Raw genomic sequence first — 24,348 nt, 5'->3', positions numbered from 1 at the left:
ATGGACCCTCTCCACCGTCAGGCCTTGCAGGACTGCTATGACGACATTGCCCGTGACATGGACCCTGGGTTGGCCCTGCGGTACAGCACTGTCCGCTGGCGGGACGGGGACCCAGGGTTCATTCGGGCCAAGACGAGGGCCGAGGGACTACACTCCGGGGCAAGGGCGCTGCTGGACAGGCTCATGGGTAAGGTTTCAAGCTCTGGGGGCGCTTTCAATACCCGTGCATTATACGCCACAACCTAAAACATTTGTAACTTAGAATTCATAAGGCAGAGGAACTTAGCCTACGTCATGCAGCGGTCAGATAAGATGTCAATTTTGTACGGTTCTTAATTCTTCCGATGACCCAAATGTCGTATTTTGCGAGTTTACATTGACGGTAAACTTGATAATGGAATATATGTCTGTCCCTATATCTTGACTAAATTTGAAGACTTGTGGCTAACTTTGTCCTGTGATGATCTTAAGATAGCCTGTAACCTGACAGCCTTACATGTAAGTAAACACCTTGGGGCAAATGGCTGGTTTGGCGCGGACGGTTGATTTGTCGGCGGTGCGTCGAATAGGGCTGTGCACCGGGCTAATATTTCCCTGTTTGTCGACCGAATGTCTGGTCACTACATAACGTAGGTTATTTGTAGAAATTACTAATTCTTAAATATATGTATTGCTCTAATACCACCACTATACAGATTTACCTTACGATGGTTTCGACGACTTTGTCCAAAGCCTGAAGGAAGTCCCGTATGACCATCTGGTACAGCAACTACTGAAGACTCGGGAACGTCTGAAGAACGCAGTAGTGAGGGGAGAGATAAGGAGAAGGGATCTCGGAAGGCGTCCGGAAGGTAAATGCGTGTGCGGAACAAAAAAAAAATCACATTTGCGCTGGAGGTCGCACAACTCTAGTAGTTATGATTCGGATTGACTGAGAGACATTGGACTGCCTTGATGAAAGGTATGAATCGAACGAAAAAAGCACTGAGCTAATTATGATGATGATGATAATCTGGTTTCACCAGCACGTAATTAGACGACTTGTCAACGCAAAAGGAGTAAAAAATTCATGATGACTTATATTTATCTCCATGAAATGTCATGGAGGTTATATTTACCTCCATGAAATGTCATGGAGGTTATATTTACCTCCATGAAATGTCATGGAGGTTATATTTTACCCAGCGTTTGTGTGTGTGTGTGTGTGTGTGTGTGTGTGTAAACAAGATTACTCAAGAACGGCTGGGTGGATTGGTTTCATACTTGGTGTGTAGCCTCCTTCACCGGCGTCTCTATGATCCTAGCGGCATATTTTCCTTTCCCGTCGTATTCCCGGATAAAAATCGCGAACTTTCGCCAAGGCCCTAGAGACGCAGGTGAAGGAGGCTACTTAATGTGTTGGTAGTGTGTGATGAAAGCTGGAAATGATTAGATTTTGGGCCCCCTAGCGGCTTCCCTTGGTACTGCAGTGCAACTTCCGGGTTTGCTATCTCGTGTTCTGAAGAAGCTATGGTCACGATTTTGGGTTGTTAGATAGCTCTTGTGCTCAGGAATAAATGAGATAAGTTTGAGCCCCCTAGCGACCAGTTTTGGGATAGCAGGGGCATTTTTGTCAAAAACTTCTGAAGACTATAACTCAAGAAGGGAACAACGGACTTTCATGATTTTTGGTATGTAGGTACCTCAGACAATGTTGTACAAAATGACATGCTAATTATGCAAAATAGGACCACATTTGCATAATTAATGAGAATAATCTATCATAGCAGTTTTTTCTATGTATCTCTTGTCTTAGACGTGATATGGTATTGAAATTTAGGTGATAGATAGCTTTTAGTGTGGTAGCAAAGTGGAGAAAGTTTCAGCCCCCTAACGTTTAATTTTGGAACTGCAGGGGCATTTTTGTCAAGACATTCCAAAGAGGATAACTGCAGAAAGGATTGACGGATTGGCATCATATTAGGCATGCGGGTACCTTAGGCAAAGACGTTCATAATGATATACATGTTATGCAAATGAGGACTTAATTTGCATAATTAATGCGGAAATTGTATAATTCCATTGTTTTCAATAACTGGACTTCAATGAATGTAACACATGTTAATCATTTTAGGTGGAATATAAGCAGATACCAAATATGGTAATGAGGAACTTATTTGCATAATTTATGTAAAAATTGCGAAACCGCTTTATGATTAATAATGGGAATTTTATATTTGTGACATGTGTACATTGAACAACACCATGCATAAATTATGTTAATGCCTTAGCCAATTGCATGGAATTTACGAAAGCTCTAAATTTTCATGGAGGTATGAGGTCGCCGAACTCTATTTTTTGTTGTTGTCTTATTTATCCTGAAAATGCTTTGGTTTTCATACCTTGTTTCATGCAGTTAACATGGAGGATTATTTCGACAAAGTCATCAAGAACGTGAGCTATAAGTGGTATGACTTGGCCAGGAAAGTGGGTTTCAAACGAGGTGAGATCGAGGCTATCCGAGCTACAGAGTCACTGCAAGGTCCTGATAAAAAGTGCAGGGAAGTGCTTGAAAGGTGGCTAGAAAGAAATGGAACAAATGCTACTCTACAGGTTCTGCAACAGGCTCTTATCGACATTGAAGAAAGGCACACAGCTGAGGAGCTACATGTATGGACGGAGAAAGCACAGCACTCGTTGCAAACTACTGGCCAAGAGATGAAGACGACTGGGAAGGAGACAATGGAGAAGGTTGATGGACTTGGAGTAGAGCAATACCCGGCTGCAAAAGGCACAGGACAAAGTGTCAAAGGTGAGGAACTTTAGCCTGCTTATTCTCTGAAACCTACATGCACCCAGACCTAACAAATGTCTACACTGTATTTACTTAAATTCACTGTAATCTACAGTAATTCACCCAGACCTAACAAATGTCTATCTAGTAGACTGTAATTACCTCCATGAAATGTCATGGAGATTATATCTTACCCAGCGTTTGTCTGTCTGTGTGTGTGTGTGTGTGTGTGTGTGTGTGTGTGTGTGTGTGTGTGTGTGTGTGTGTGTGTGTGTGTGTAAACAAGATAACTCGAGAACGGCTGGGTGGATTGGTTTCATACTTGGTGTGTTGGTAGTGTGTGATGAAAGCGGGAAATGATTAGATTTTGGGCCCCCTAACAGCTCCCCTTGGTACTGCAGCGCAACTTCTGGTTTTGCTATCTCGGTGTTCTGAACATGCTATGGTCACGATTTTTGATTGTTAGATAGCTCTTGTGCTCAGGAAAGGAATGACATAAGTTTGGGCCCCCTAGCGTCTAGTTTTGGGATAGCAGGGGCATTTTTGTCAAAAACTTCTGAAGACGATTACTCAAGAAGGGAACAACGGATTTTCATGACTTTTGGTATGTAGATACCTCAGACAATGTTGTACAAAATGACATACTAATTATGCAAAATAGAAGTACATTTGCATAATTAATGAGGATATTCTATCATAGCAGTTTTTTTCTATGTATCTCTTGTCTTGGAAGTGATATGGTCTTGAAATTTGGTTGGTAGATAGCTTGCAGTGTAATGAAAAGTGGGGCAAGTTTCAGCCCCCTAACATTTAATTTTGGAACTGCAGGGGCGTTTTTATCAAGACATTCCAAAGAGGATAACTGCAGAAAGGATTGACGGATTGGCATCATGTTAGGCATGCGGGTACCTTTGGCAAAGGTGTTCATAATGATATACATGTTATGCAAATGAGGACTTAATTTGCATAATCAATGAGTAAATTGTATAATTTCATTGTTTTCAATAACTGGACTTCAATAAATGTAACACATGTTAATTATGATAGGTGGAATATAAGCAGATACCAAATATGGTAATGAGGAACTTATTTGCATAATTTATGTAAAAATTGCAAAACCGCTTTATGATTAATAATGGGAATTTTATAATGGTGACATATGTACGTTTGTCAATGATGAACAACACCATGCATAAATTATGTTAATGTCTTAGTCAATTGCATGAAATTTACGAAAGCTCTAAATTTTCATGGAGGTATGAGGTCGCCGAACTCTAGTTTTATAATTGTGTTTTGCAGATGTCACTAGATGGATAACGAACAGAGCACGAGCCTTGGCCATTCTCGTGACCTGTTTCGTGATTTGTACATGGATGTGCATGCTTTATTGCGGTTCCAGAACACATGGTGAGTTTCCATGTTCTTATTTTGAAAAATACAGTGCACATTCAACAGCCTAGTAGAATTCACAGAGTTTAATTAAGACTAATACTGAACAGCGTTTAACTAAGTAAATCTGGGTGGTGTATTGCTTGCAACTGACCGAGGTTGAAACTAATTTTTGCGTCGGCATTGAACAAAGTTTCAACATCGGTCAAGCAATACAACACCCAGAACTAGTTAATTAAACACTGTTCACTTGTAAATACATCTATATATAAACAGAAAACATATCATCCCGCAGAACCAGTCTTCTTAGCTGCCTTTCCTCGTCGTCTCAAGTCATTTGTAGGACGAGAAGACGTCTTCAGCAGGATAGACGCCTGTCTTCAGGAGAACCAGACCTGCCTCATCAAGGGTCTGGGCGGTGTCGGGAAGACGTCAGTAGCCATCGAATACGGGCACAGGCGTGCGGAGAGGTACCCTGGTGGGGTGTTCTGGGTCAGGTTAGCGAGTAAGGGCGACCTGTGTGCCAGTATCAGTCAGTACAGCTCCTACATTAGTGACTCTTTGCAACTTAAAGATGATCTGAGTTGTAAGAATATGAAGATGCACTTTAGACGGTATCTGACAAGTTCACATGATTGGATATTGGTTGTTGACGAGGCAGTTAGAAACACCACAGGAGAGCTGGAGTCCCTACTGCCTCACACGTTAAAGGCAAACATGAATGTTCTATTGACTTCTAACGAATATCAAAGACTGGGTAACGAGCGCATTCCAGTGGTAAATCTTCCTCCTTTTAGTGAAACTGAGGCCCAGGCAATGTTTAACAAAATGGTCAGACCCAGCATTGAAAAGGAAAGGACAGAGATCAAACTTCTGAGCCGATCCCTGGGACACCACCCTCTGGCTTTGCAGTTCGCGTTTGCATACATAGAAGAGACTGGCTGCTCTGTGAAAGAATATCATGATAAATACACTGGAGGCAACGCCACAGAGAAGGTAGACTTGCTAGATGAATCGGGTGTTGAACAGGTCTCTAGCAAAAAGATAAGACGAGTATTTGATATTACTTTTCAATACTTGTCACAACTGTCCAGCAACGCCGCTAAACTTTTAGATGTGACATCTTTCATGGGCCCAGACTGTATCCCATGCCCAAAATATGATAGCAAAGGCTTTAGAAGACTATTTAATACTTCTGGCAAGTTAGACAAGTTAGATACGAAGAAAATGGTTTCAGTCTTGGAGAAATTTTCGCTGGCGTCGCCCTGCCATGCCTTCCAACCTTGTGCCTTCAGTGTGAACAGGATAGTACAGGAGGTTGTTGTGGCACACATGAACGAATCTACGAGAGTCACACATCTAGAAAACGCAATGAAATATTCAACGCTGTTACTAAAGCACAGTAATGATACAAAAAGGATCCAGGCAGAGTTCCTGATGGCTCATGTACATTATCTGGCCCTGAATATAGACAGGTACCAACTGAATGTCTCAGTCACAGGTTCATCCTCTTTCTTGAATAAGTCCGCTGAGTTTTTCAGCCGATGGGGAGCTTGTGAAGAGGCTTATTTTTTTCTTCATGCTGAAATTTTGCTGTTATTCAAACATAATGTCACCGAGGATCTGTGCTTTCACCTTCATGATCATGTAAAATTTCTGAATACCACCCTGTTGCCATGTTTGTTCAACGGTGATGTTCCCGTTGAATTGCTCGTGGATATAGCTGATAACCTATATTGGGAGGCAAAGGAGCTAACAATCATGCAACCCTCGTCTAGTGAAGCTGCTGCGTGTGATCAACATTATGTCAAGAACTCACTACAAAATCATGCCATCAATTCAATTTACGGGAGACTTCTTCAAAATAGAAAATTGGACAACGTCGACTTTTCTCTTTTGCCCACATCCTTCTTTTGTGGTGTTTCGAGATACATTGCTGAAACGCCATTGGACAAATTGAAAAATCTTTTTATTCCAAATATGCTCTCGAATGCCGAGCCAGAAAAGTACTGGGCAGGGCTTAATAGATTGGTTCTAACGGCTGCAGATGCCATACTTAATCATAAACACCGTTACCAACAGTTGAAGGAATTAGTTGGCCTTGGTAAACACCGTTGTGATGAAGTTAAGTACAACGATCAAACAACTGACAAGACGGTAAGGTTTTCCTGCAATGAGATGGAGAACATTCAGTCATTTCTACTATTGTGCAGCAGTGATATACAAAGAGTGAGCAAGGTCGTAATCAAAGTACTGTTCTTGTACTACCGCTCCATGGATACGTCTTCATGCACCAATAGATACTATGAAGTGATGCTGGGGCTGCCCAGAGAGAGTAAAGAGTTTGACATTCTGGAATTCGCTCGTGAGGACTGGCCTGATCTCTTGGGGGATCCGGGAGTGTTAAAAAGCGTTTTGTCTCTTACAAGTACACAAAAGACGAAAGCAGAAAAGGCACATTCTATTCCACCATCCACAGTCTTACAGCTACACCAAGACGTAAGGATTTCCCATAAGCTAAGTGTGTTTTCTCATATTCTTCGAGAATTTCTTGATGATATCATAGCCAAAGAATTCGCAGACCAGGGTCAATCTCCCACCTTTCCCTTAGCAGACTGTCATGTCACAACTCTCTCAGAGGCTGTCACGTCACTAGAAAATAATTCTAAGGCTAGCGGCGTGTGGAAAAGGCTGGACCCCAGATGGCTTCCTGAACTGTTAGAGATATTGGTGAGTTTATGCTATCAGTCACAGTCAGCGGCTTTAACCATCAACTCTCATATTGAAGCCTATGGGAATGGAGTAAAGGTTTTAAATGCCATAATCGCAACATCCAATAGTCTGTTATGGTGGATAGAAGATCCCCCAGATACTGATCAGTTCATAAAGACTGTCTTAGACCTTGAAAAGCTTGTAACACAAGGTTCATCATGGTTACTGTGTGCTGATGATAGTGAAGAAATTGTTCGTCTTTGGCAGGATTTTCTAGGCGTCATCAACCAATTACACTTACTATGTTATCGTAGAGATCATCTTGAAATCATTCGTGAACACGCTATTAGGCAGAGCGATATATATAGTGCACGTTTAAAGCTTATAGCTGAAGGTAAGAAAGATTACTTCTTGAAAACCATAAATGACTACGGAAGTAAACGTCTAAATATAGAAAAGATCGGTGGAAATCCCTTTGTTTCTTGGAACTGCTCGCGTGTAAGCCCATCCATGAAAGCTCTTCTTAAGTGTGGTACTTACTTTGGGGAAACACTGACATTATGGAACCATCTGCAGAATATGTCAAAACTTGTGAATTGTTCCATTGCTCATAAAGGGTTGAACATGACATGCCTTACAAACTTTATGGACACCTTAGAAACGTATCTGACCTCCTTGAGTTGCCGAAAATGTAAAGTAAAACAGAATGGAGTCAGCCTTGGAGAACCCCTCTCTGACAAAGGTGAAAATTTCCACTTTGACCAGCGAGAGGACAGAGTGGTTGCGGTGACACACAAAGTAAAGAAATACTCTTATGACGACAGCACTCTTGTCACTGATCAGGTCATACGGAAAAGTAAAAAGAAAAAACAAAAGTCACCACCGTAATATTCACTTAATCACCATTGCCTTTTGCAGGTAAATGCATGATATACAAATTGAATGTAACATTGGGCAGTAAGTCAGCTTAACTTGGCATGACGACAGATGCTTCCCACAAATACCTGATATCTGTTCATTGCCTTCAATTAATTCTGTGACACTGAATATGTAACATTATTGTGGTAAGATATTCACTTCAGGACGTTTGAATCACATCCACAACTGTTCCTCAGTGTCACTTGTCAAGGATACAATGGCAGAATAATTGAAAACAAGACAGTACATCTGACTAGAAAAAAACTGCGGCTAACATGTCAAAGTCACTAACTTATGGGATTGTAAATGTCACTCAAATGTAAATCTTGTTTGTATGTTGAAGCTTTCTGTCATGTGTTCAAATTTTTTGTCAGAATTTGAGTATTGATACAAGTAATTTAAGACATGCATGTTTAAAAAAACACCATCTATGGGAATGTATTGTTTTTGCAATTGCAAGTATGGAATATCTTACAACTTCATGTACATATATGACAATGGCATATGAAACAATAATGCTTAAGTATCCATGCATTTTCTTTACTTGTACATTATCGAATTATTTATGATAATTGCACAATATACTGTCTGAGAATTGAAAACTAATTCATTAAACCAGTTTCCAATGTTCCTTTACACAGCCTATCATACTTGTTGAATATCACCATATTGCTCTGTTCCACAACATTGTTATCATTGGCAGATATAATTTGAAATGTTTACATTTACAATTCGATACCAATATACAAAGTGGAATAGGTAATCTGAGATTCCCAGCAATGTGAAGTCTTTCAAACATACAGTTTATATTCAAAATTTGTGAATGATATAACAAATTTTGAATAAAGTTTAATTTCATGCTTGCTCATAATACTTTCTAGATACACGTACACTTTTTACATCATTAGAATCACATCTAGAGACACAAGTTATTACATGCCCATTGTACATTATTTTGTTGTTTTAAGTCAGTGTTGTACAACTTGGTTCCTTGTAATAATACATAGAATATTTCAGTTCTAGACTCAACGCATACCATATTACATTCTTCTACACTGTACATCATTGACCAAATATACAGATTTCTGCACAACTTGAATACCATTTGCCCATACAGGTTTGATGTCCCTCTATACTATGTTTGACAGCTGTAATACAGCCATTTTCGGCATTCCATTACTTATCAAGTTCTTGGATATCAAACAAATGTCGGTTGTATCCAACACAATAAAGGATTTCAAGTTGACAGTTTCAAATGGCAACATTTTAAAAACATTGCAATTTGAAACCAGTTCATCGGTGTTTGTCGACTTGAAATCCCTAAATACAATGTTTACTGGGATATAAATGTAATGAACATACTATTAGGTTACCCTGCAGATATATAAAGGTATCACCACATATATATAGATATAGCCAGAATATAAATTTAACTTTTAAACTATAGGACCCTGAGGACACTAAAGCAACATAAATACTAGTATATTGAGGTATTCCATTAACAGACCCAAGAAATGATAGCATTTTACACTGGGGAAAAAGGCATTTTACACACAGGAGATATCTCCTCTTCTATATGGTGTGAAATTCTCCTGCAATTTCCCTGTCCTTCGACTATTGAACTGAGCTTAGCCATGTGTAACTATCACCTTGTAATTTTCAGGGCTAGTTCTCAGCTATCAGCTCTCCTTCCTTAAAGTTTATCATAATGACTCACATAAGCAGGTATAGCATAGCAAGCCATGTATTGTTATCACCTTGTAATTTTCCAGTCTAGTTCTCTTCACTATCAGCTCTCCTTCCTGGCAATGCTTCTCGACAGCAGCCACCACCTTAGCGTGGGTCTGTGAGAACACCATGTACACAGACAGGAGGGTGTTCACCACAAACCCAGGATACCGAAGGACGGATACCTCACATGTTAGAGATGTCAAAGTCCCCAGATGGAATAGCAGAGAGGCAGAACAGCGGAATAGCAGAGAAGTACGTTGTGTATAATAAAATTTGGAGTGAACTACTACCAAGATGGTACCCAGGCTATATGACTATTATTAGCATGGTAAGCCAGTGTTGTACATTACATGTTAACCTTACAATTCAATTTCCAGGGACAGTTTTTATAACTACAGAATGATACAGATACCATCATGCATGGTAGCTTCCAAATTGAATACTAGCCAGTCTCTAAGCCTTTGTGTCCATGATTATCAGCTCTCCTTTCTGGCACTTTGCTTCTCGACAGCAGCGACCACCTTAGCATGTGTCTGTGAGAACACCATGTACACCGACAGCAGGGTGTCACCATGAACCCCAAGATACCGAAGAACGAAAACCTCACACCACATGTTAGAGATGTCAAAGTCCCCAGACGGAATAGCAGAGAATTACAATGTGTACAATAAACTTTGGAGAGAACTACTACGATGGTACCCAGGCTATATGACTATCATTAGCATGGCAAGCCAGTGTTGTACATTACATGTTACCTTACAATTTTCAGGGATAGTTTTTATAACTACAGAATGATACAGATACCATCATGCATGGTAGCTTCCAAATTGAATAGCCTTTGTGTCCATGATTATCAGCTCTCCTTCCTGGCACTTTGCTTCTCGACAGCAGCGACCACCTTAGCATGTGTCTGTGAGAACACCATGTAAACAGACAGCAGGGTGTTCACCACGAAGCCCAGGACACCGAAGGACGGGTAACCCGCGTACCCGAGCATGAGACCCCCCACGGTGGGGGACATGGTTCGGATGATGGAGTTACTCGCCATGCTCAGGCCCAACATCGTGCCTATATATGGAGGAACAAAGAAAATATAGTAAACTAAATCTGAAAATCATTTTGTGTGTTTGAACCCTTTGTTTAGCAGTGAAAGCTCAAATCAGCCCGCAGGCCACTTTTCATTGAGGTCACAAGGGAAGAGGCAAGGGACCGTCAGATAAAGTACATAACAGAGATTATTGTAGATCATAGGACATTGGAGTTTTCTTTACACAGCTAGGGAACCAGGTATCACCACATGCTGACAGGCATTGATTTCCTCAGAGCTACTTATTGGTCAGGAGTTCTGCTTTTTGCCGCAATTTGTAGCCGATGTAGGTGGTGCTTTTGTGGCATAACGTGGTTACAGTAGAAGCCAGTTGATTGCACAATGGATTAATGCACACTTCTGTTACAATGTAACTGCACGGAATTCCAACTTCGCATTATTGCACCAGCCAAATAATGGACCGATCCCGATCGAACGTCATATCGAACAAATAGAACAATGTGGAACCCCCTATTCTATTTCGAACACCTCCGTCAAAAACAGCCCCAGTTGAACAGAAATGGCCAAAGAAAAATGCTATGCTATGCAATTCTTTGTTGAAGACTACACCCAACGAGTATAGGTATTGTGGGAGCGAGAGCCACTGCATAGCATTACAATGTTGGTGGGCAGTATACACGTGTAGTGCAGGGTATGTATAAAGACACGGGACTCTGCACTGGCAGACTTTGTAGAAGTGTCCCATTAGTTGGTGCGTAGTTCAAGCTCCCTCTCCATGAGTGCCTGAGCTGCTTTCTTCTTGATTTCACTTTTATCAGGAGAATGCATGCAGCTGTTATACATGCAACAAACACAGTAGAAACCCAGTTACAGATAGATGTACACTGGTTTTCACCTGCATCGATCATACGTCAGAAACCGGACACTTCTGCCCACCAACAAGGTAAAGATTTGCGGTGCCTCCCGCTTCCGCTTTGACGGAAATTATAACGCCCGTACCACAACTATACTAGCCCCCTCCTCAGAAGACTGTACCCAGTGGATGTAGCCTTCAACAAAGAAGTCAGCGCATTCTTTTTCGGCCCGGTCTGAGAGGATTTCAGGGTCAAAGGAGCTAAACCGAAGTCAGTCGTTATTATCAGCTAAACAGCAGCGGCGGCCAGTTCTGTCCGACAAGCGCTGTTTTTGACGGAGGTGTTCGAAATAGAACATGATCGAACAGGGGGCGGGGCTCCGGGATCGGTCCATTGCTCTGAGGAAGAAGTCTGAAACATCAGCAGGTGAGATTAACTGGTTGTGTTTGTTTGTTTGTTTGTTTGTTTACCTGTACTGTCCGGTGGCACCACCTTCGTGAGGGTGCTACTGATGACAGTGTTTGTTTGTTTGTTTGTTTGTTTACCTGTACTGTCCGGTGGCACCACCTTCGTGAGGGTGCTACTGATGACAGTGTTTGTTTGTTTGTTTGTTTGTTTACCTGTACTGTCCGGTGGCACCACCTTCGTGAGGGTGCTACTGATGACAGTGTTTGTTTGTTTGTTTGTTTGTTTGTTTACCTGTACTGTCCGGTGGCACCACCTTAGTGAGGGTTCTACTGATGACAGTGTTTGTTTGTTTGTTTGTTTGTTTACCTGTACTGTCCGGTGGCACCACCTTAGTGAGGGTTCTACTGATGACAGTGTTTGTTTGTTTGTTTGTTTGTTTACCTGTACTGTCCGGTGGCACCACCTTAGTGAGGGTGCTACTGATGACAGTGTTCATGATCGTCCCTCCGATCGTCAGCGGAATCACAGTCACATAGATGTGCCAGGTCACGTTAGCTCCGGCCTGGTGACAGGAAACAAAATAAGATAAGACATCAAAAACAGAATGCTGCATTAGTGTACAAAGATGCTAGGAAGAACAATAATCAAACTTGACCTTTGTTTTCTTAACCCCTACCCATGCACATACTCATCATCATTGTATCTTGTCACTCCACCACTGGATCCATCTTCAGACAGCAATGTTGGCCTACCCACATACTGATAATAACATACACACATAGATAACACACATCAAAAGGATTCCACAGCAATCTGGCTAAATAGGGGTAGCCTAAGGGTATTTCCCGAGCAGCCTAGTATACCCCTGCTTTGGCTATTGAGTCAGGTAGTCATACTGAACAAAGCATGATGTTTCTGACTAAGGGAGAAGAGATGCTGCTGCAGTGAGTGTAGCTCAGTGCCTGAGCAAAACTCTTAAAAAAATAAACTGTAAAAAATAACGTAGAGCATTCAGCTTGGAATCTAGAGGTCCTGAGTTCGATACCCGCCGTGCCCCCAATGTTGCTACATTGTCACTTAGTGCAGTGCCACATTGTCTTCGCCTCTCCAAAAGCAAAATAGAAAAAAAAAATCCTGTAACCCACCAGGAGCAGGTAGCCGAAGGTAAACATGTAGATGGCCCACTTCAGCAGTAAGCCTTCGTTATAACGCTTCGTTAGGATCCCAACTCCTAAACCCATCATTACCTGAAAAAAAGATAGTCAGGATTCAAACTCACAACATCTGGTCATGACAGAGAAGACAGGTGTCATGTACATGTAACAATTCGTAGTAGCATTGTGCACAGTGGACCACAAGTTAATGTCCGTCTTTAGAACAGCGATCCTTTCCAGTAGCATGCATGTATACAGGCACAGCAGCAGCTGGTAATATATACTAGTACCTATTAGTAACAACCTGTCACACCAGTATATGTAACCTAACTGAAAGTGTTGTTTAAAACTATCTAGTGAGGATTGGTGTTTTAAGGCACATCCCTTTAGAGTATGGACTCTGATATTATGTTGTCTATTTTAAACATGAGTATGGAATGTTGAATAGTAAATTACTGTGTGACTGTGTGCTTTAAGTCTTGGAAAACAGCTACTGGCTGTAATAATACCATGAAGGGTGAATGACGTAATGTGGTATATTATGTTATATCACACTTACCATATTAGACATGCCGATATATGACATGAGGTAACCATTCTCCTCCGGACCGATGTTGAACCGGTCCATGGCTATCACGCTGAACATGGACTGGAAAATCCCCAGGGGGGTCCCCACTATGGTTCGCACCTGGGAGTGGCGTGAGAAGATGAATGAAAACTTTCAACAGAAAAATTTATACAATTAACATCTCATCTTCTATCAATCCAAGATATAGAATTTATCCATCCAACTAAAATATCCAGGCGGGTCCCCAACATGGTTCCCATCTTAGAGGGGCAGGAGAAAATTAAGAATTTTTAAAATTTCTAATGTATCATCATAGTGAATGGCTAAGCCTTTAATGATTATAGTTTATATAATATATCATAATAGTTGGGCAACAATGTTTGTTTGTAAGGAGAAAGGAATAAAGATATAAATGAAAAAGAATTCAAAAGTTTTGCAACTGTACCAAAAAATGTACAAATTTAGTATCCTTTTGAATAATATTTCATCTTATATCAATCCAAGATATACAATAATCCATCCAATGAAACACATGTACATGTGATTCAATTAGTATTCTAGAAGAGCTCCAAATGAAAACATTTGACAAGCAAATACATTATGTTTTTATTGGTAAATTGCCTCACAGTCTAAAGTCAACTCTCATAATGCCCAGTAGGAACTGTAAGTGTAAGACTGTCACAAAAAATTGTGTTATGGAGGCTTTTCAAACAATGTCTTGACCACCTGGATATCTGAAGTGTGCATACCTTGGGGATTACTGACGCTACACGACCTAACGTCTTGGTTTGACATAGGGCAGCAAATAGATATGGCTATTTTGGATTTTTCGAAGGCATTCGACAGCGTTCCGCACCACAGGATGCTGCATAAGTTACACTTTCACGGGATCAGGGGGCGAACACTCACCTGGGTACAAAACTGGCTACTGGACCGTCAGCAACAAGTGGTGATCGATGGGGAAAAGTCTGGTCCTGTCAGAGTAAGATCCGGAGTACCTCAGGGAACGGTGCTAGGGCCATTACTTTTTTTGATTTACATAAATGATATCAACAAAGACATAACATCCCAAATCAGACTATTTGCTGATGACTGTCTCGTTTACCGCCCCATAGTCCGTGACGAAGACCATTATGCCCTCCAAACTGACCTAGATAATCTTTGTATGTAGTCTAACACTTGGCAGTTGCGCTTTAATGTAAAAAAATGTTCCATCTTGCACATCCACAAGTCCAGAAGCTCACATGATTTTTTGTATACAATGTTTAACGAACCACTCAACTGTAACAGCCAGCATCCGTACTTAGGTGTCATTCTCACCCACAATCTTAGGTGGAAGCCACATATCAATGACATTACAGCCAAAGCCAACAGCACCTTGGGGTTTGTCCGACGCAACTTAAGGGGGGCAAGTAAAGAGGTAAGAGCTAAGGCTTACACTTCCATAGTCCGCCCTAAGTTAGAATACTGTTCTTCAGTCTGGGACCCCCACAAACTAAAACACGCACAAACAAACAGCCTTGAGGAGAAGCTGGAATCAGTACAGCGTAGGGCTGCCAGGTTTGTTACAGGCAACTACAAACAATCCACCAGCAATACATCACTACAACAATCACTTGGATGGGCGACCCTAGCACAAAGAAGACAACAAGCACGACTTACACTAATGTACAAGGCAGTCAACAACCTCATTGCAATACCTATCCACAGCATACTTACACAAAACAACAACATTACAAGAGGTCACAACCAACGTTTCCACACCTTAACATGCAAAACCGAAACATACAGGGCAAGTTACTTCCCCCGGACAGTCATAGAGTGGAATAGCCTGCCTGAAAATCTGATACATACCACCTCCGTAGCACACTTCAAAGCCGGGGTAGCCATTGTATTATGGCTACCCTAGCTCTACCCAGCTGTAAGACCGAACTATGCCCTAGCAACTTGTACAGCACAGCACTGTTATTTTTGTCTGTTGAATGAATACTTTTTTTTTTTTTTTTTTTTCACTATTTTTGTCTCACCACCACCGGTTTGCTAGGGCATCCTCACTCCCCTGGGCACAAAGTCCCGCGAGGGGCATTGCCCAGTATTACGTAGATGTAGATGTAGATTGAATGAATTGAATGAAGACTTTACATTTAGTACTTCTCAGTAGGTTCACTGCTTTTTTTCTGTCTTAAGGTGCTCAGCAGAATTATTACAGTTGATGTCATACTGTCAGAGAGACTTACCAGAAGAAGATAAGCAGCTACGGGAATGGTAAGGAGTTTGGCAATGGCTTTCACATCAAACACACTCGATGGACCAGAATCTGAAAAGGAAAAATTAAATCAAAATGTAGAGAGGTGCAAAAGACTGTTGATTGCATTCATGCAACTCCTAAATGTGTGTGGCCTGTCTTATTAGCTGCAAAGATGAGAGAAAACCTGAAATTTCTGAATACATGGGTGCGGTGCCTTGTATGTTCACTAGGGGGCATTCCCATCATGCAACAGCATGTCTATTCACTGTAATACGTGTCATAGTTCCTCAAGCAACTGGATATGATTCTGGAAATGGTCAGACATTTCGGACCAGGGGTCTAGCCAGCGTCCGTTTTTCCGTCAATTGACGGAAATTTGCTGCGTCTGATGGAAAAATTTTCAAACCAATCCATCAACCTTGACGGACAAAAATTCTTGGTGGAAGCTACAGGCGGCTTGGGGACGCTGTCCACGGTCGGAAAGCTACACACTGTTTGTTTTGCTATTGTTATGATTGTTGACAATGTGTGTCAGCGCCCTTTCGCATACGATAATCTCATTAAAACCCGTTTTTCAAGGTCTCAGTTCAGTCCTTCTAATTGATTTTTGCGGTTTTCGCGACGATTGTAATTAGCTGACGGAAAAAAAATTCGAGCTGGCTAAAGCCCTGTTTCGGACATCATAAATGTCTTTACTGGACAGTCAGTGTCTGTGAATAGTGTCTGAAACATCTGAACATTTCCAAAATCATGTCCAGGGTTCTAGCCAGGATTTCATTTTAGCGTAGTGGGAATGGTGTGGAAGGGGGGTCTTGGCCCTTCCACGATGAGACTTTGAAAATGTAGACTTTTTAAAAGTTGGCACTTTGTTAACATCACATGTAAATTGTAGGATTTTCTGGTCAGTTTTAAGGGTCATATCACCATTTTTCATTGTGCAGACATTGATAAGACATTCATTTGTTGAACAAGCAAATGATACCAAAACACCACTACACTAGTTGAAAATTAGCGTAGTGGCCCTTATTTTAGCGTAGTGGTCACAAATTTTAGCGTAGGGGCCCACTACGCTAAAATGCACTGACTAGAACCCTGTAATGTCCCGTTGCTTGTCATGAGTGACTGTTTTCTGGCATGTCTACCCTTTATTGACGCACTGTAATAGTAATTTGTAAGAATTGAAACTTACCCTCCTTCTTGGAATCTGAGTCCTTTTTCCCAGCCTTGGTGTTAGAAGGAATAAACAGCACCACCAGGACTATACTGACCAGGGAACCTGCCATGGCCAAGTAGGCAGAGTGTTGTTCACTGGAGAGAGGGAGGGAAAGAGTCAGATATAAAGGAATAAACAGCACCACCAGTACTATACTGACCAGGGAACCCGCCATGGCAAGGTAGGCTGAGTGTTGTTCACTGGAGGGAGGGAGGGAAAGAGTCACATATAAAGGAATAAACAGCGCCACCAGAACTATACTGACCAGGGAACCCGCCATGGCCAGGTAGGCAGAGTGTTGTTCACTGGAGAGAAGGAGGGAAAGAGTCACATATAAAGGAATAAACAGCACCACCAGTACTATACTGACCAGGGAACCTGCCATGGCCAGGTAGGCAGAGTGTTGTTCACTGGAGAGAAGGAGGGAAAGAGTCACATATAAAGGAATAAACAGCACCACCAGTACTATACTGACCAGGGAACCTGCCATGGCCAGGTAGGCAGAGTGTTGTTCACTGGAGAGAGGGAGGGAAAGAGTCTCATATAAAGGAATAAACAGCACCTCCAGTACTATACTGATCCAGGGAACCCGCCATGGCTAGGTATGCAGAGTGTTGTTCACTGGAGAGAAGGAAGGAAAGAGTCCCATATAAAGGAATAAACAGCACCGCCAGTACTATACTGACCAGGGAACCCGCCATGACCAGGTAGGCAGAGTGTTGTTCACTGGAGAGAAGGAGGGAAAGAGTCACATATAAAGGAATAAACAGCTCCGCCAGTTCTATACTACCAGGGAACCTGCCATGGCCAGGTAGGCAGAGTGTTGTTCACTGGAGAGAGGGAGGGAAAGAGTCACATATAAAGGAATAAACAGCACCACCAGTACTATACTGACCAGGGAACCTGCCATGGCTAGGTATGCAGAGTGTTGTTCACTGGAGAGAAGGAAGGAAAGAGTCACATATAAAGGAATAAACAGCACCACCAGTACTATACTGACCAGGGAACCCGCCATGGCCAGGTAGGCAGAGTGTTGTTCACTGGAGAGAAGGAGGGAAAGAGTCACATATAAAGGAATAAACAGCACCACCAGTACTATACTGACCAGGGAACCCGCCATGGCTAGGTATGCAGAGTGTTGTTCACTGGAGGGAGAGAGGGAAAGAGTCACATATAAAGGAATAAACAGCACCACCAGCACTATACTGACCAGGGAACCCGCCATGGCCAGGTAGGCAGAGTGTTGTTCACTGGAGAGAGGGAAGGAAAGAGTCACATATAAAGGAATAAACAGCACCACCAGCACTATACTGACCAGGGAACCCACCATGGCTAGATAGGCAGAGTGTTGTTCACTGGATGGAAGGAGGGAAAGAGTCAGATATAACAGAATGAACAGAGAGAGATAGTCTGTGTAACACAAACTCCGCTGTCCAGGGCTGTAACTGGCCCCTCCCGCGGAGTTTGTGCTCCACTAGCTATAAGCTGAGGAAACTGTTGTGGAATGTTTCAACACCAATGGTAGGCCAGGATTAAGGTTGAGCCCACATTACCATGGAAACCAGTAAATAGAGGGCCGGCGGATGTTTGGCGGGCTGCTATAAGCGAGATTTAATCAGGCTAAGAGAGAGAGAGCTTCACAAACTTGTGTCAATAAGGCTCTATCCCCCGAAGAAGTTGTACGCAATGAAACTGGTTTGACAGGCTGAATAGAAGTTCAGAAACTTGATCTATGTGGATCCACCCCTAGCATCCCCCCTAGGAACACACCTGAAGTACAACTGCCCCCTAAGAACTGACCTATGACCTGCGACCTTAAGGACTGACCTGAAGTACTTGGTGACCTGCCCCCTAAGAACTGACCTGTGACCCTAAGAACTGACCTTTAGTACTTGGTGACCTGTGACCCTAAGAACTGACCTGTGACCCTAAGAACTGACCTTTATTACTTGGTGACCTGTGACCCTAAGAACTGACCTGTGACCCTAAGAACTGACCTGTGACCCTAAGAACTAACCTGTGACCTGTGACCCTAAGAACTGACCTGAAGTACTTGGTGACCTGTCCCCCTAAGAACGGCCCCACGATCATGCCGATGCCGTAGGAGAGACCCAGCTTCCCCAGAGCGTCTGCACGGTTACCCTCGTCTGAGATGTCCGTCACTATCATCTGGGCACCTGGCAAATTACACAAATACACAGGGCCATGGTTTACTTCAGGTAGAACATTCAACATGTTCAACACTAAATATAAATGAAAGCATTTTAGAAGCGTTATATTTGATGGCATTTCTGTGATTTCTCAGTTATCTAAAGACTTGCCTTTGGTGTATCTATTAATCAGGTCCAGGTTTTTAAGTTCCAGAGGTTTAAGTTCAGGGCTGGACCTGAACCTCTGCCTGATCTTGTCTAGTTCAGATATTTGAATGTTATAGTTTCTTTTTACACCTTTCTTGTCAGTAAGTAACATTTACTACAAGCAAAGGAGAGATTTAAGAAAGTTAACACATTAATGTTCATCAAACTAATTAGCTACATGTATAGCAACATAATCTTTTATCAGTTGCCGTCAAGTTAAAACGTCCACACCAGACTCCAGGAGAAAAAGAAGTCTGTACCGTTTTTAAAGGTATGACCCGGCCAAGATTCGAAAACTTCTCTATACACAATTTCAACAGTTTAAATCACTGTGCAAGCTTTACCGTGACCATAAGTCAATCACCCACCTTGCATGGAGTGCATGAGGAACGAAGGGAGTCGAGACAGAAACAGCAGCAGCATCCCCTCCGCCATTCCCAGAAGGCCATAGGACATGGCAGCCGCAGAGAAGGCGAGCACCAGCGCCGACCGGGTGCCGAACAGATCGCCGAACCTGATTGACAATTGATGTGTAATTCATTGTATCGTATAATATGATATGTTTAATGATGTTATTGACTGACGCTAATTGACTGATTGACATTGTATGTGCAATTTACTATAATGTATTTTCTTGGATTGATGTGCACGGCTCGATATACTACCTGCATATGCACATTAGTGCAGGTAAAATTAAAGCTGTGCAGGTATATCTGGTGTCTACCTGCACCTAACCTGCACTGGTCCATGTACTGGGTTTATGTGTGTTTCATGATGACTAGTATTGACAGTTACCGCATATGGAGAAATAATGGCAATGTTTTCTGAACAGATTTTAGTATGATCAATACTTCCTAAATCTGAGAGGTGCATGTAAAAGTTGTGTGGTGCAGGTCATTTCAAATGTTACCTGCACCTGTGCAGATTTGCAGAGAAAAGTATTTCGAGACATGATGTAGCTATAGAGGAATAATAGTTTGATGTAACTAATGGAGATCCTAATAAACAAACAAACAAACAAACAAACAAACAAACAAACCGTCCGAAGAGCGGCCCGCCGCACAACTGCACCACCGCGAAGGTCGTCTGGAGGTAACCGTACACCACGGGATCCACTCCTAGCTTCTTGGTCAGGTACTGCAGAAAAACACAGATTTGTTAGAATTATTAGAATCTTTATATACCCGGCCGAGTAATACCAAATACTTGAAAAATGGTACAGATAGCCACTGCTTTTACTTCTTAACACTCAGGCCACACCAATTTAATTTCTTGGTTCACGGATTTTTTCATAAAAAATATGGAGCGAGAGGGCAAAATAAAAATAAAAATAAAAATTGTAAAATGGTTGGGGTAAAGGTAACGGCTAATCCAAAACATAAAGAAAAATTTTTTCAGCTTGAAAAAAGTACAAAAACACTATTTTTGTACAGTAACAGCACCTGTACCCACACTTTAAGGAGCTTATAATATAAAGGCCAATTTGCTACACCAGAAAGTTGGTGAATGGTTTCATTAATGGTGAAAATTTGCTGAGTGGTAATTTTTATTTTTATTTTTTTTCCAAAAAATAGGAGCGAGCGAATCCGTGAACCAAGAAATTAAATTGGTGTGGCCTCAGCGTGTATGTAAAAGACTATATATAATGGGAGTTAAAGACACACCACTACCTGGTAACCAGTAAAATAGCCCTGATAATATCAAGTTCTGCCAGGACATCCTGGTGACACTGAAGAAGCTAAGAGTGATGGATGTCACTCAAAACATCCGGAAGTAAATCTCAGTCTATATCTTATCAGGGTGTAGGGAATGAATTGTCCTTGAAATGTTGTTAACCAGTGGATGTCAACGAAGTGTGCAAAGTATTGTTTGATTTCTAAGCAATTTTGCAAGTCTTTCTATATACATATAGAGTTCATACCGGCAGTGCCCCCTGTTGGATCCAGAAACAAGTGCTGTACATGGCGATGTTGAGGTGAGTCATCAGCAGAACCAGCTTCCTCTGGGAGGGGGGCAGACCTGATGCTGATGTCAGCTCTTCCTCATGGCTGGAATTAAAAAAATAGAATTGTCCGTATTTAGAAAGTAATTTAGTGATAACAAGTTATCAAACAAGATCTCAATCCAGTTTTAGCTGACTCAAGAGCTCAGTCTTCCACTCAGGTCATGGCAGATGCTATGTTTAATATTTACAGGTTTGTTATTGTACAGGGAAATCCCCCTAGCTCTTTAAGACAAGCACAATGAACAGTGGACCACAGCTTAACGTCCCATCCTAAAGACAGCAACCCTCTCCGTAGCATACATGTTGGGTAAGCAACAATTGGTAAATTTTGAATGAGCATGTTTTCATTTACATTCAAAGCTGATTTTACTTCTGCAATTATGTATGTGTACACATGTACCACAGAAAACTTGATAGCTGGCCAACACAATAAAAAAGAGACATAGAAGTTGAAAGTTGACCCCTAACCTTTCCTGACCTTGACCCTTTGACCCTGATGCTCCATCCATGGCTGCAGTTTCCCCTGTGGCAGCCATATCAGCACCTGCTTCTGCAGAAATATATGATATTATATCCTGAAATAATTTTGTTCCTTGAAACAATTGTGTTTAATATCATCAGTATCAAAAGAAATCTGACACTCACTGAAAAAAAATGTCATCTGTATAACAGTGGGGTTCAAGCACCGCCAAACAGACCATGCCAAATGGCTCTGATCCTTTTGGCGTTACGGTTTAGTGCAGGGGGTTGTGATCTGGCGACCCGGATTCGCCGCGGGTTCGAATCCTGGGAGCCAGGATATTGTTTCTGTCTGTTTCTAATCCTAATTCTTACATTAGTTCCCACACAAACCCTGGGAGTAACAGGCTAGAAGAGATGCCACACAGGGATATGGAACATTTTACATTCAGTTTAGTCCATCAGATATAATCTCCAAGCAGATCCTACAGTGCCATAAGATAGTATCAAAGCTGGCCAAGGAGTATAGCTGGCCAGAGGAAGTCAAACGGGCACCGGTGGGTTTGATACTATATTACGCAATCGTGGATCTGCTTGGAGATTACGGTGGGATATATACTATATTACGCCACCATGGATCTGCTTGGAGATTACACCAGATAATTCTTTTGACATAGATCAGAACGCATTGTATTAATGAGTCTCCTTATTTGGTGTGTTGGTGTCTTACAACTTTAACATGGTTCCTGTTTCTATCTGACACAGAAAAATTTTTCTTTCAGCACCAAGAGACCACGTCTAGCGAAATAATAGACGTTAAATGAGGACAACAACAACAACAACAACAACATTGTCAATTGTAAAGAATCTGAGTAGGGCAAAGAAGATTGATTCAAAACAAGGAGATTTTTTTTCAGGCAGTAAAAATCACCATTGCCCACACCCCAATCGGGACCTACATACTAGTCTCCAAGCAGACCCATCGGTGCCTTAGAGATAATATATTAAAGCTGGCAAAGGAGTATAGCTGGCCAAAGGGAGATAGCCGGCTAAGGGAGTCAAACGGGCACCTGGTGCCATGCTAAGTCCCTGGCCAGCTTTGATACTATCTCTAAGGCACCGTTGGGTCTGCTTGGAGACTACCTATACATACAACCACTTCATTAGCCGCAGAGTCGACTGTTGGCCTATTATCGCTTATACTACTAACGCTCCCGGCCAACAGTCGCAGACTTCAACATTGAACGGAATTAAAAAATCGCCGAATAAACCAGCCGCTGCACTAATCCTCGGATCTCTGGGTGTCCCTCACTTCCTAACAGCCTTACCTAGCCAGCCGGAGCGTTTTCCGGCTCAAAAACCCCCTTCGCTAGCCGCGCCGGGACTAAATGCACTCCGATCGCACTGTTTATACACACCGAGTGGCGGCCATATTGGAATTACCAGCTTAGCTGGCGCTCCGAATCGGCCGCGCGAATAAGAGACTACTTTTCTGATAAGCCATTCCTATGTGGGGAAAGTTGGGAAGTTCCCTGAAATTTCAAATAAACTATATTCAAGCAGAATAACAAACTGGAAAGGGCCTTGGATATTTTTTCAATGAGTTCAATATGTTTTTGATAATATTCCATTGTGATTTTGAGACAAAAGTGTTTCATGTTTTAATGTTTGTGACTTGTTTTGAAAAAAAAAAAAAAACATGTTGAACTCATATAAGAATATCCAAGGCCCTTTCCAGTTTGTTACTCTGCTTGAATATAGTTTATTTGAAATTTCAGGGAACTTCCCAACTTTCCCCACATAGGAATGGCTTATCAGAAAAGTAGTCTCTTATTCGCGCGGCTGATTCGGAGCGCCGGCTAAGCTGGTATTTCCAATATGGCCGCCACTCGGTGTGTATAAACAGTGCGATCGGAGTGCATTTAGTCCCGGCGCGGCTTGCGAAGGGGGTTTTTGAGCCGGAAAACGCTCCGGCTGGCTAGGTAAGGCTGTTAGGAAGTGAGGGACACCCAGAGATCCGAGGATTAGTGCAGCGGCTGGTTTATTCGGCGATTTTTTAATTCCGTTCAATGTTGAAGTCTGCGACTGTTGGCCGGGAGCGTTAGTAGTATAAGCGATAATAGGCCAACAGTCGACTCTGCGGCTACCACTTCATAAGTGCCACATCATCCTTACATAATCATTGGACCAGGACACATGTGCAAAACACTAAATCATGAATAAACACAAATTCAACACTCTAACTTTAAAATATTATGGATGTCCAACTCTATAATCCACATACATAAATGATCCACCTGTCGTAAGCCCCGTTTTCTATACTATTTAAACAGGCGCAGCCTAAATTTTTACCTGCAACTTTTTTCCCACTTCCGTGTTTCTTTCTGGTGTCAAAAGTCAAAGGTTGACTTTCGGCGAGTTCACTCTAACTCTAGGGGGTAGGTTTTCCTAATATTCAGATCAACAAAACCAGTTTGAAACATTAGCATCTAGGTTTAGGCCTGATTAAAA

At 42.0% G+C, this 24,348-nt stretch overlaps 2 protein-coding genes across 2 annotated transcripts; one reads left to right on the top strand and one right to left on the bottom strand.

Moving 5' to 3' along the window:
* On the top strand, positions 1–6,665 carry LOC118404429. The gene is made up of 6 exons (XM_035803501.1): positions 1–187; positions 696–851; positions 2,396–2,791; positions 4,073–4,180; positions 4,458–5,950; positions 6,642–6,665. The coding sequence occupies exons 1-6, from the start codon at positions 1–3 to the stop codon at positions 6,663–6,665; spliced, it is 2,364 nt and encodes a 787-aa protein (XP_035659394.1).
* A 3,538-nt stretch (positions 6,666–10,203) lies between these two features.
* Positions 10,204–24,237, bottom strand: LOC118404820 (solute carrier family 22 member 18-like). The gene is made up of 12 exons (XM_035804178.1): positions 24,190–24,237; positions 21,847–21,928; positions 21,295–21,421; positions 20,413–20,510; positions 19,742–19,887; positions 19,061–19,193; positions 16,993–17,111; positions 15,793–15,872; positions 13,547–13,675; positions 12,979–13,080; positions 12,275–12,395; positions 10,204–10,591 (listed from the first exon to the last, which is right to left on the bottom strand). Exons 2-12 carry the CDS (start codon positions 21,912–21,914, stop codon positions 10,377–10,379), a joined length of 1,338 nt encoding a protein of 445 aa, XP_035660071.1. The 5' UTR covers positions 21,915–21,928; positions 24,190–24,237; the 3' UTR covers positions 10,204–10,376.
* Between the last annotated feature and the right edge of the window lie 111 nt (positions 24,238–24,348).

This window comes from Branchiostoma floridae, chromosome 17 (genome assembly GCF_000003815.2).
Source record: "Branchiostoma floridae strain S238N-H82 chromosome 17, Bfl_VNyyK, whole genome shotgun sequence".
NCBI lineage: Eukaryota > Metazoa > Chordata > Leptocardii > Amphioxiformes > Branchiostomatidae > Branchiostoma > Branchiostoma floridae.
This window is presented reverse-complemented; position numbering and strand designations above follow the sequence as displayed.

What these genes read in the sequence shown, in the direction of transcription:
- LOC118404429 (XM_035803501.1), top strand. Translation starts at nt 1, where the DNA reads ATGGACCCTCTCCACCGTCAGGCCTTGCAGGACTGCTATGACGACATT. An exon ending in CACAGGACAAAGTGTCAAAG is followed by an intron (nt 2,792 to 4,072) that starts GTGAGGAACTTT and finishes TGTGTTTTGCAG; the next exon opens with ATGTCACTAGATGGATAACG. An exon ending in TTGCGGTTCCAGAACACATG is followed by an intron (nt 4,181 to 4,457) that starts GTGAGTTTCCAT and finishes ATCATCCCGCAG; the next exon opens with AACCAGTCTTCTTAGCTGCC.
- LOC118404820 (XM_035804178.1), bottom strand. Translation starts at nt 21,914, where the DNA reads ATGGCTGCCACAGGGGAAACTGCAGCCATGGATGGAGCATCAGGGTCA. An exon ending in CTCAGATTCCAAGAAGGAGG is followed by an intron (nt 15,873 to 16,992) that starts GTAAGTTTCAAT and finishes TTTCCTTTTCAG; the next exon opens with ATTCTGGTCCATCGAGTGTG. An exon ending in CCTTCGGCTACCTGCTCCTG is followed by an intron (nt 12,396 to 12,978) that starts GTGGGTTACAGG and finishes TCCTGTCACCAG; the next exon opens with GCCGGAGCTAACGTGACCTG.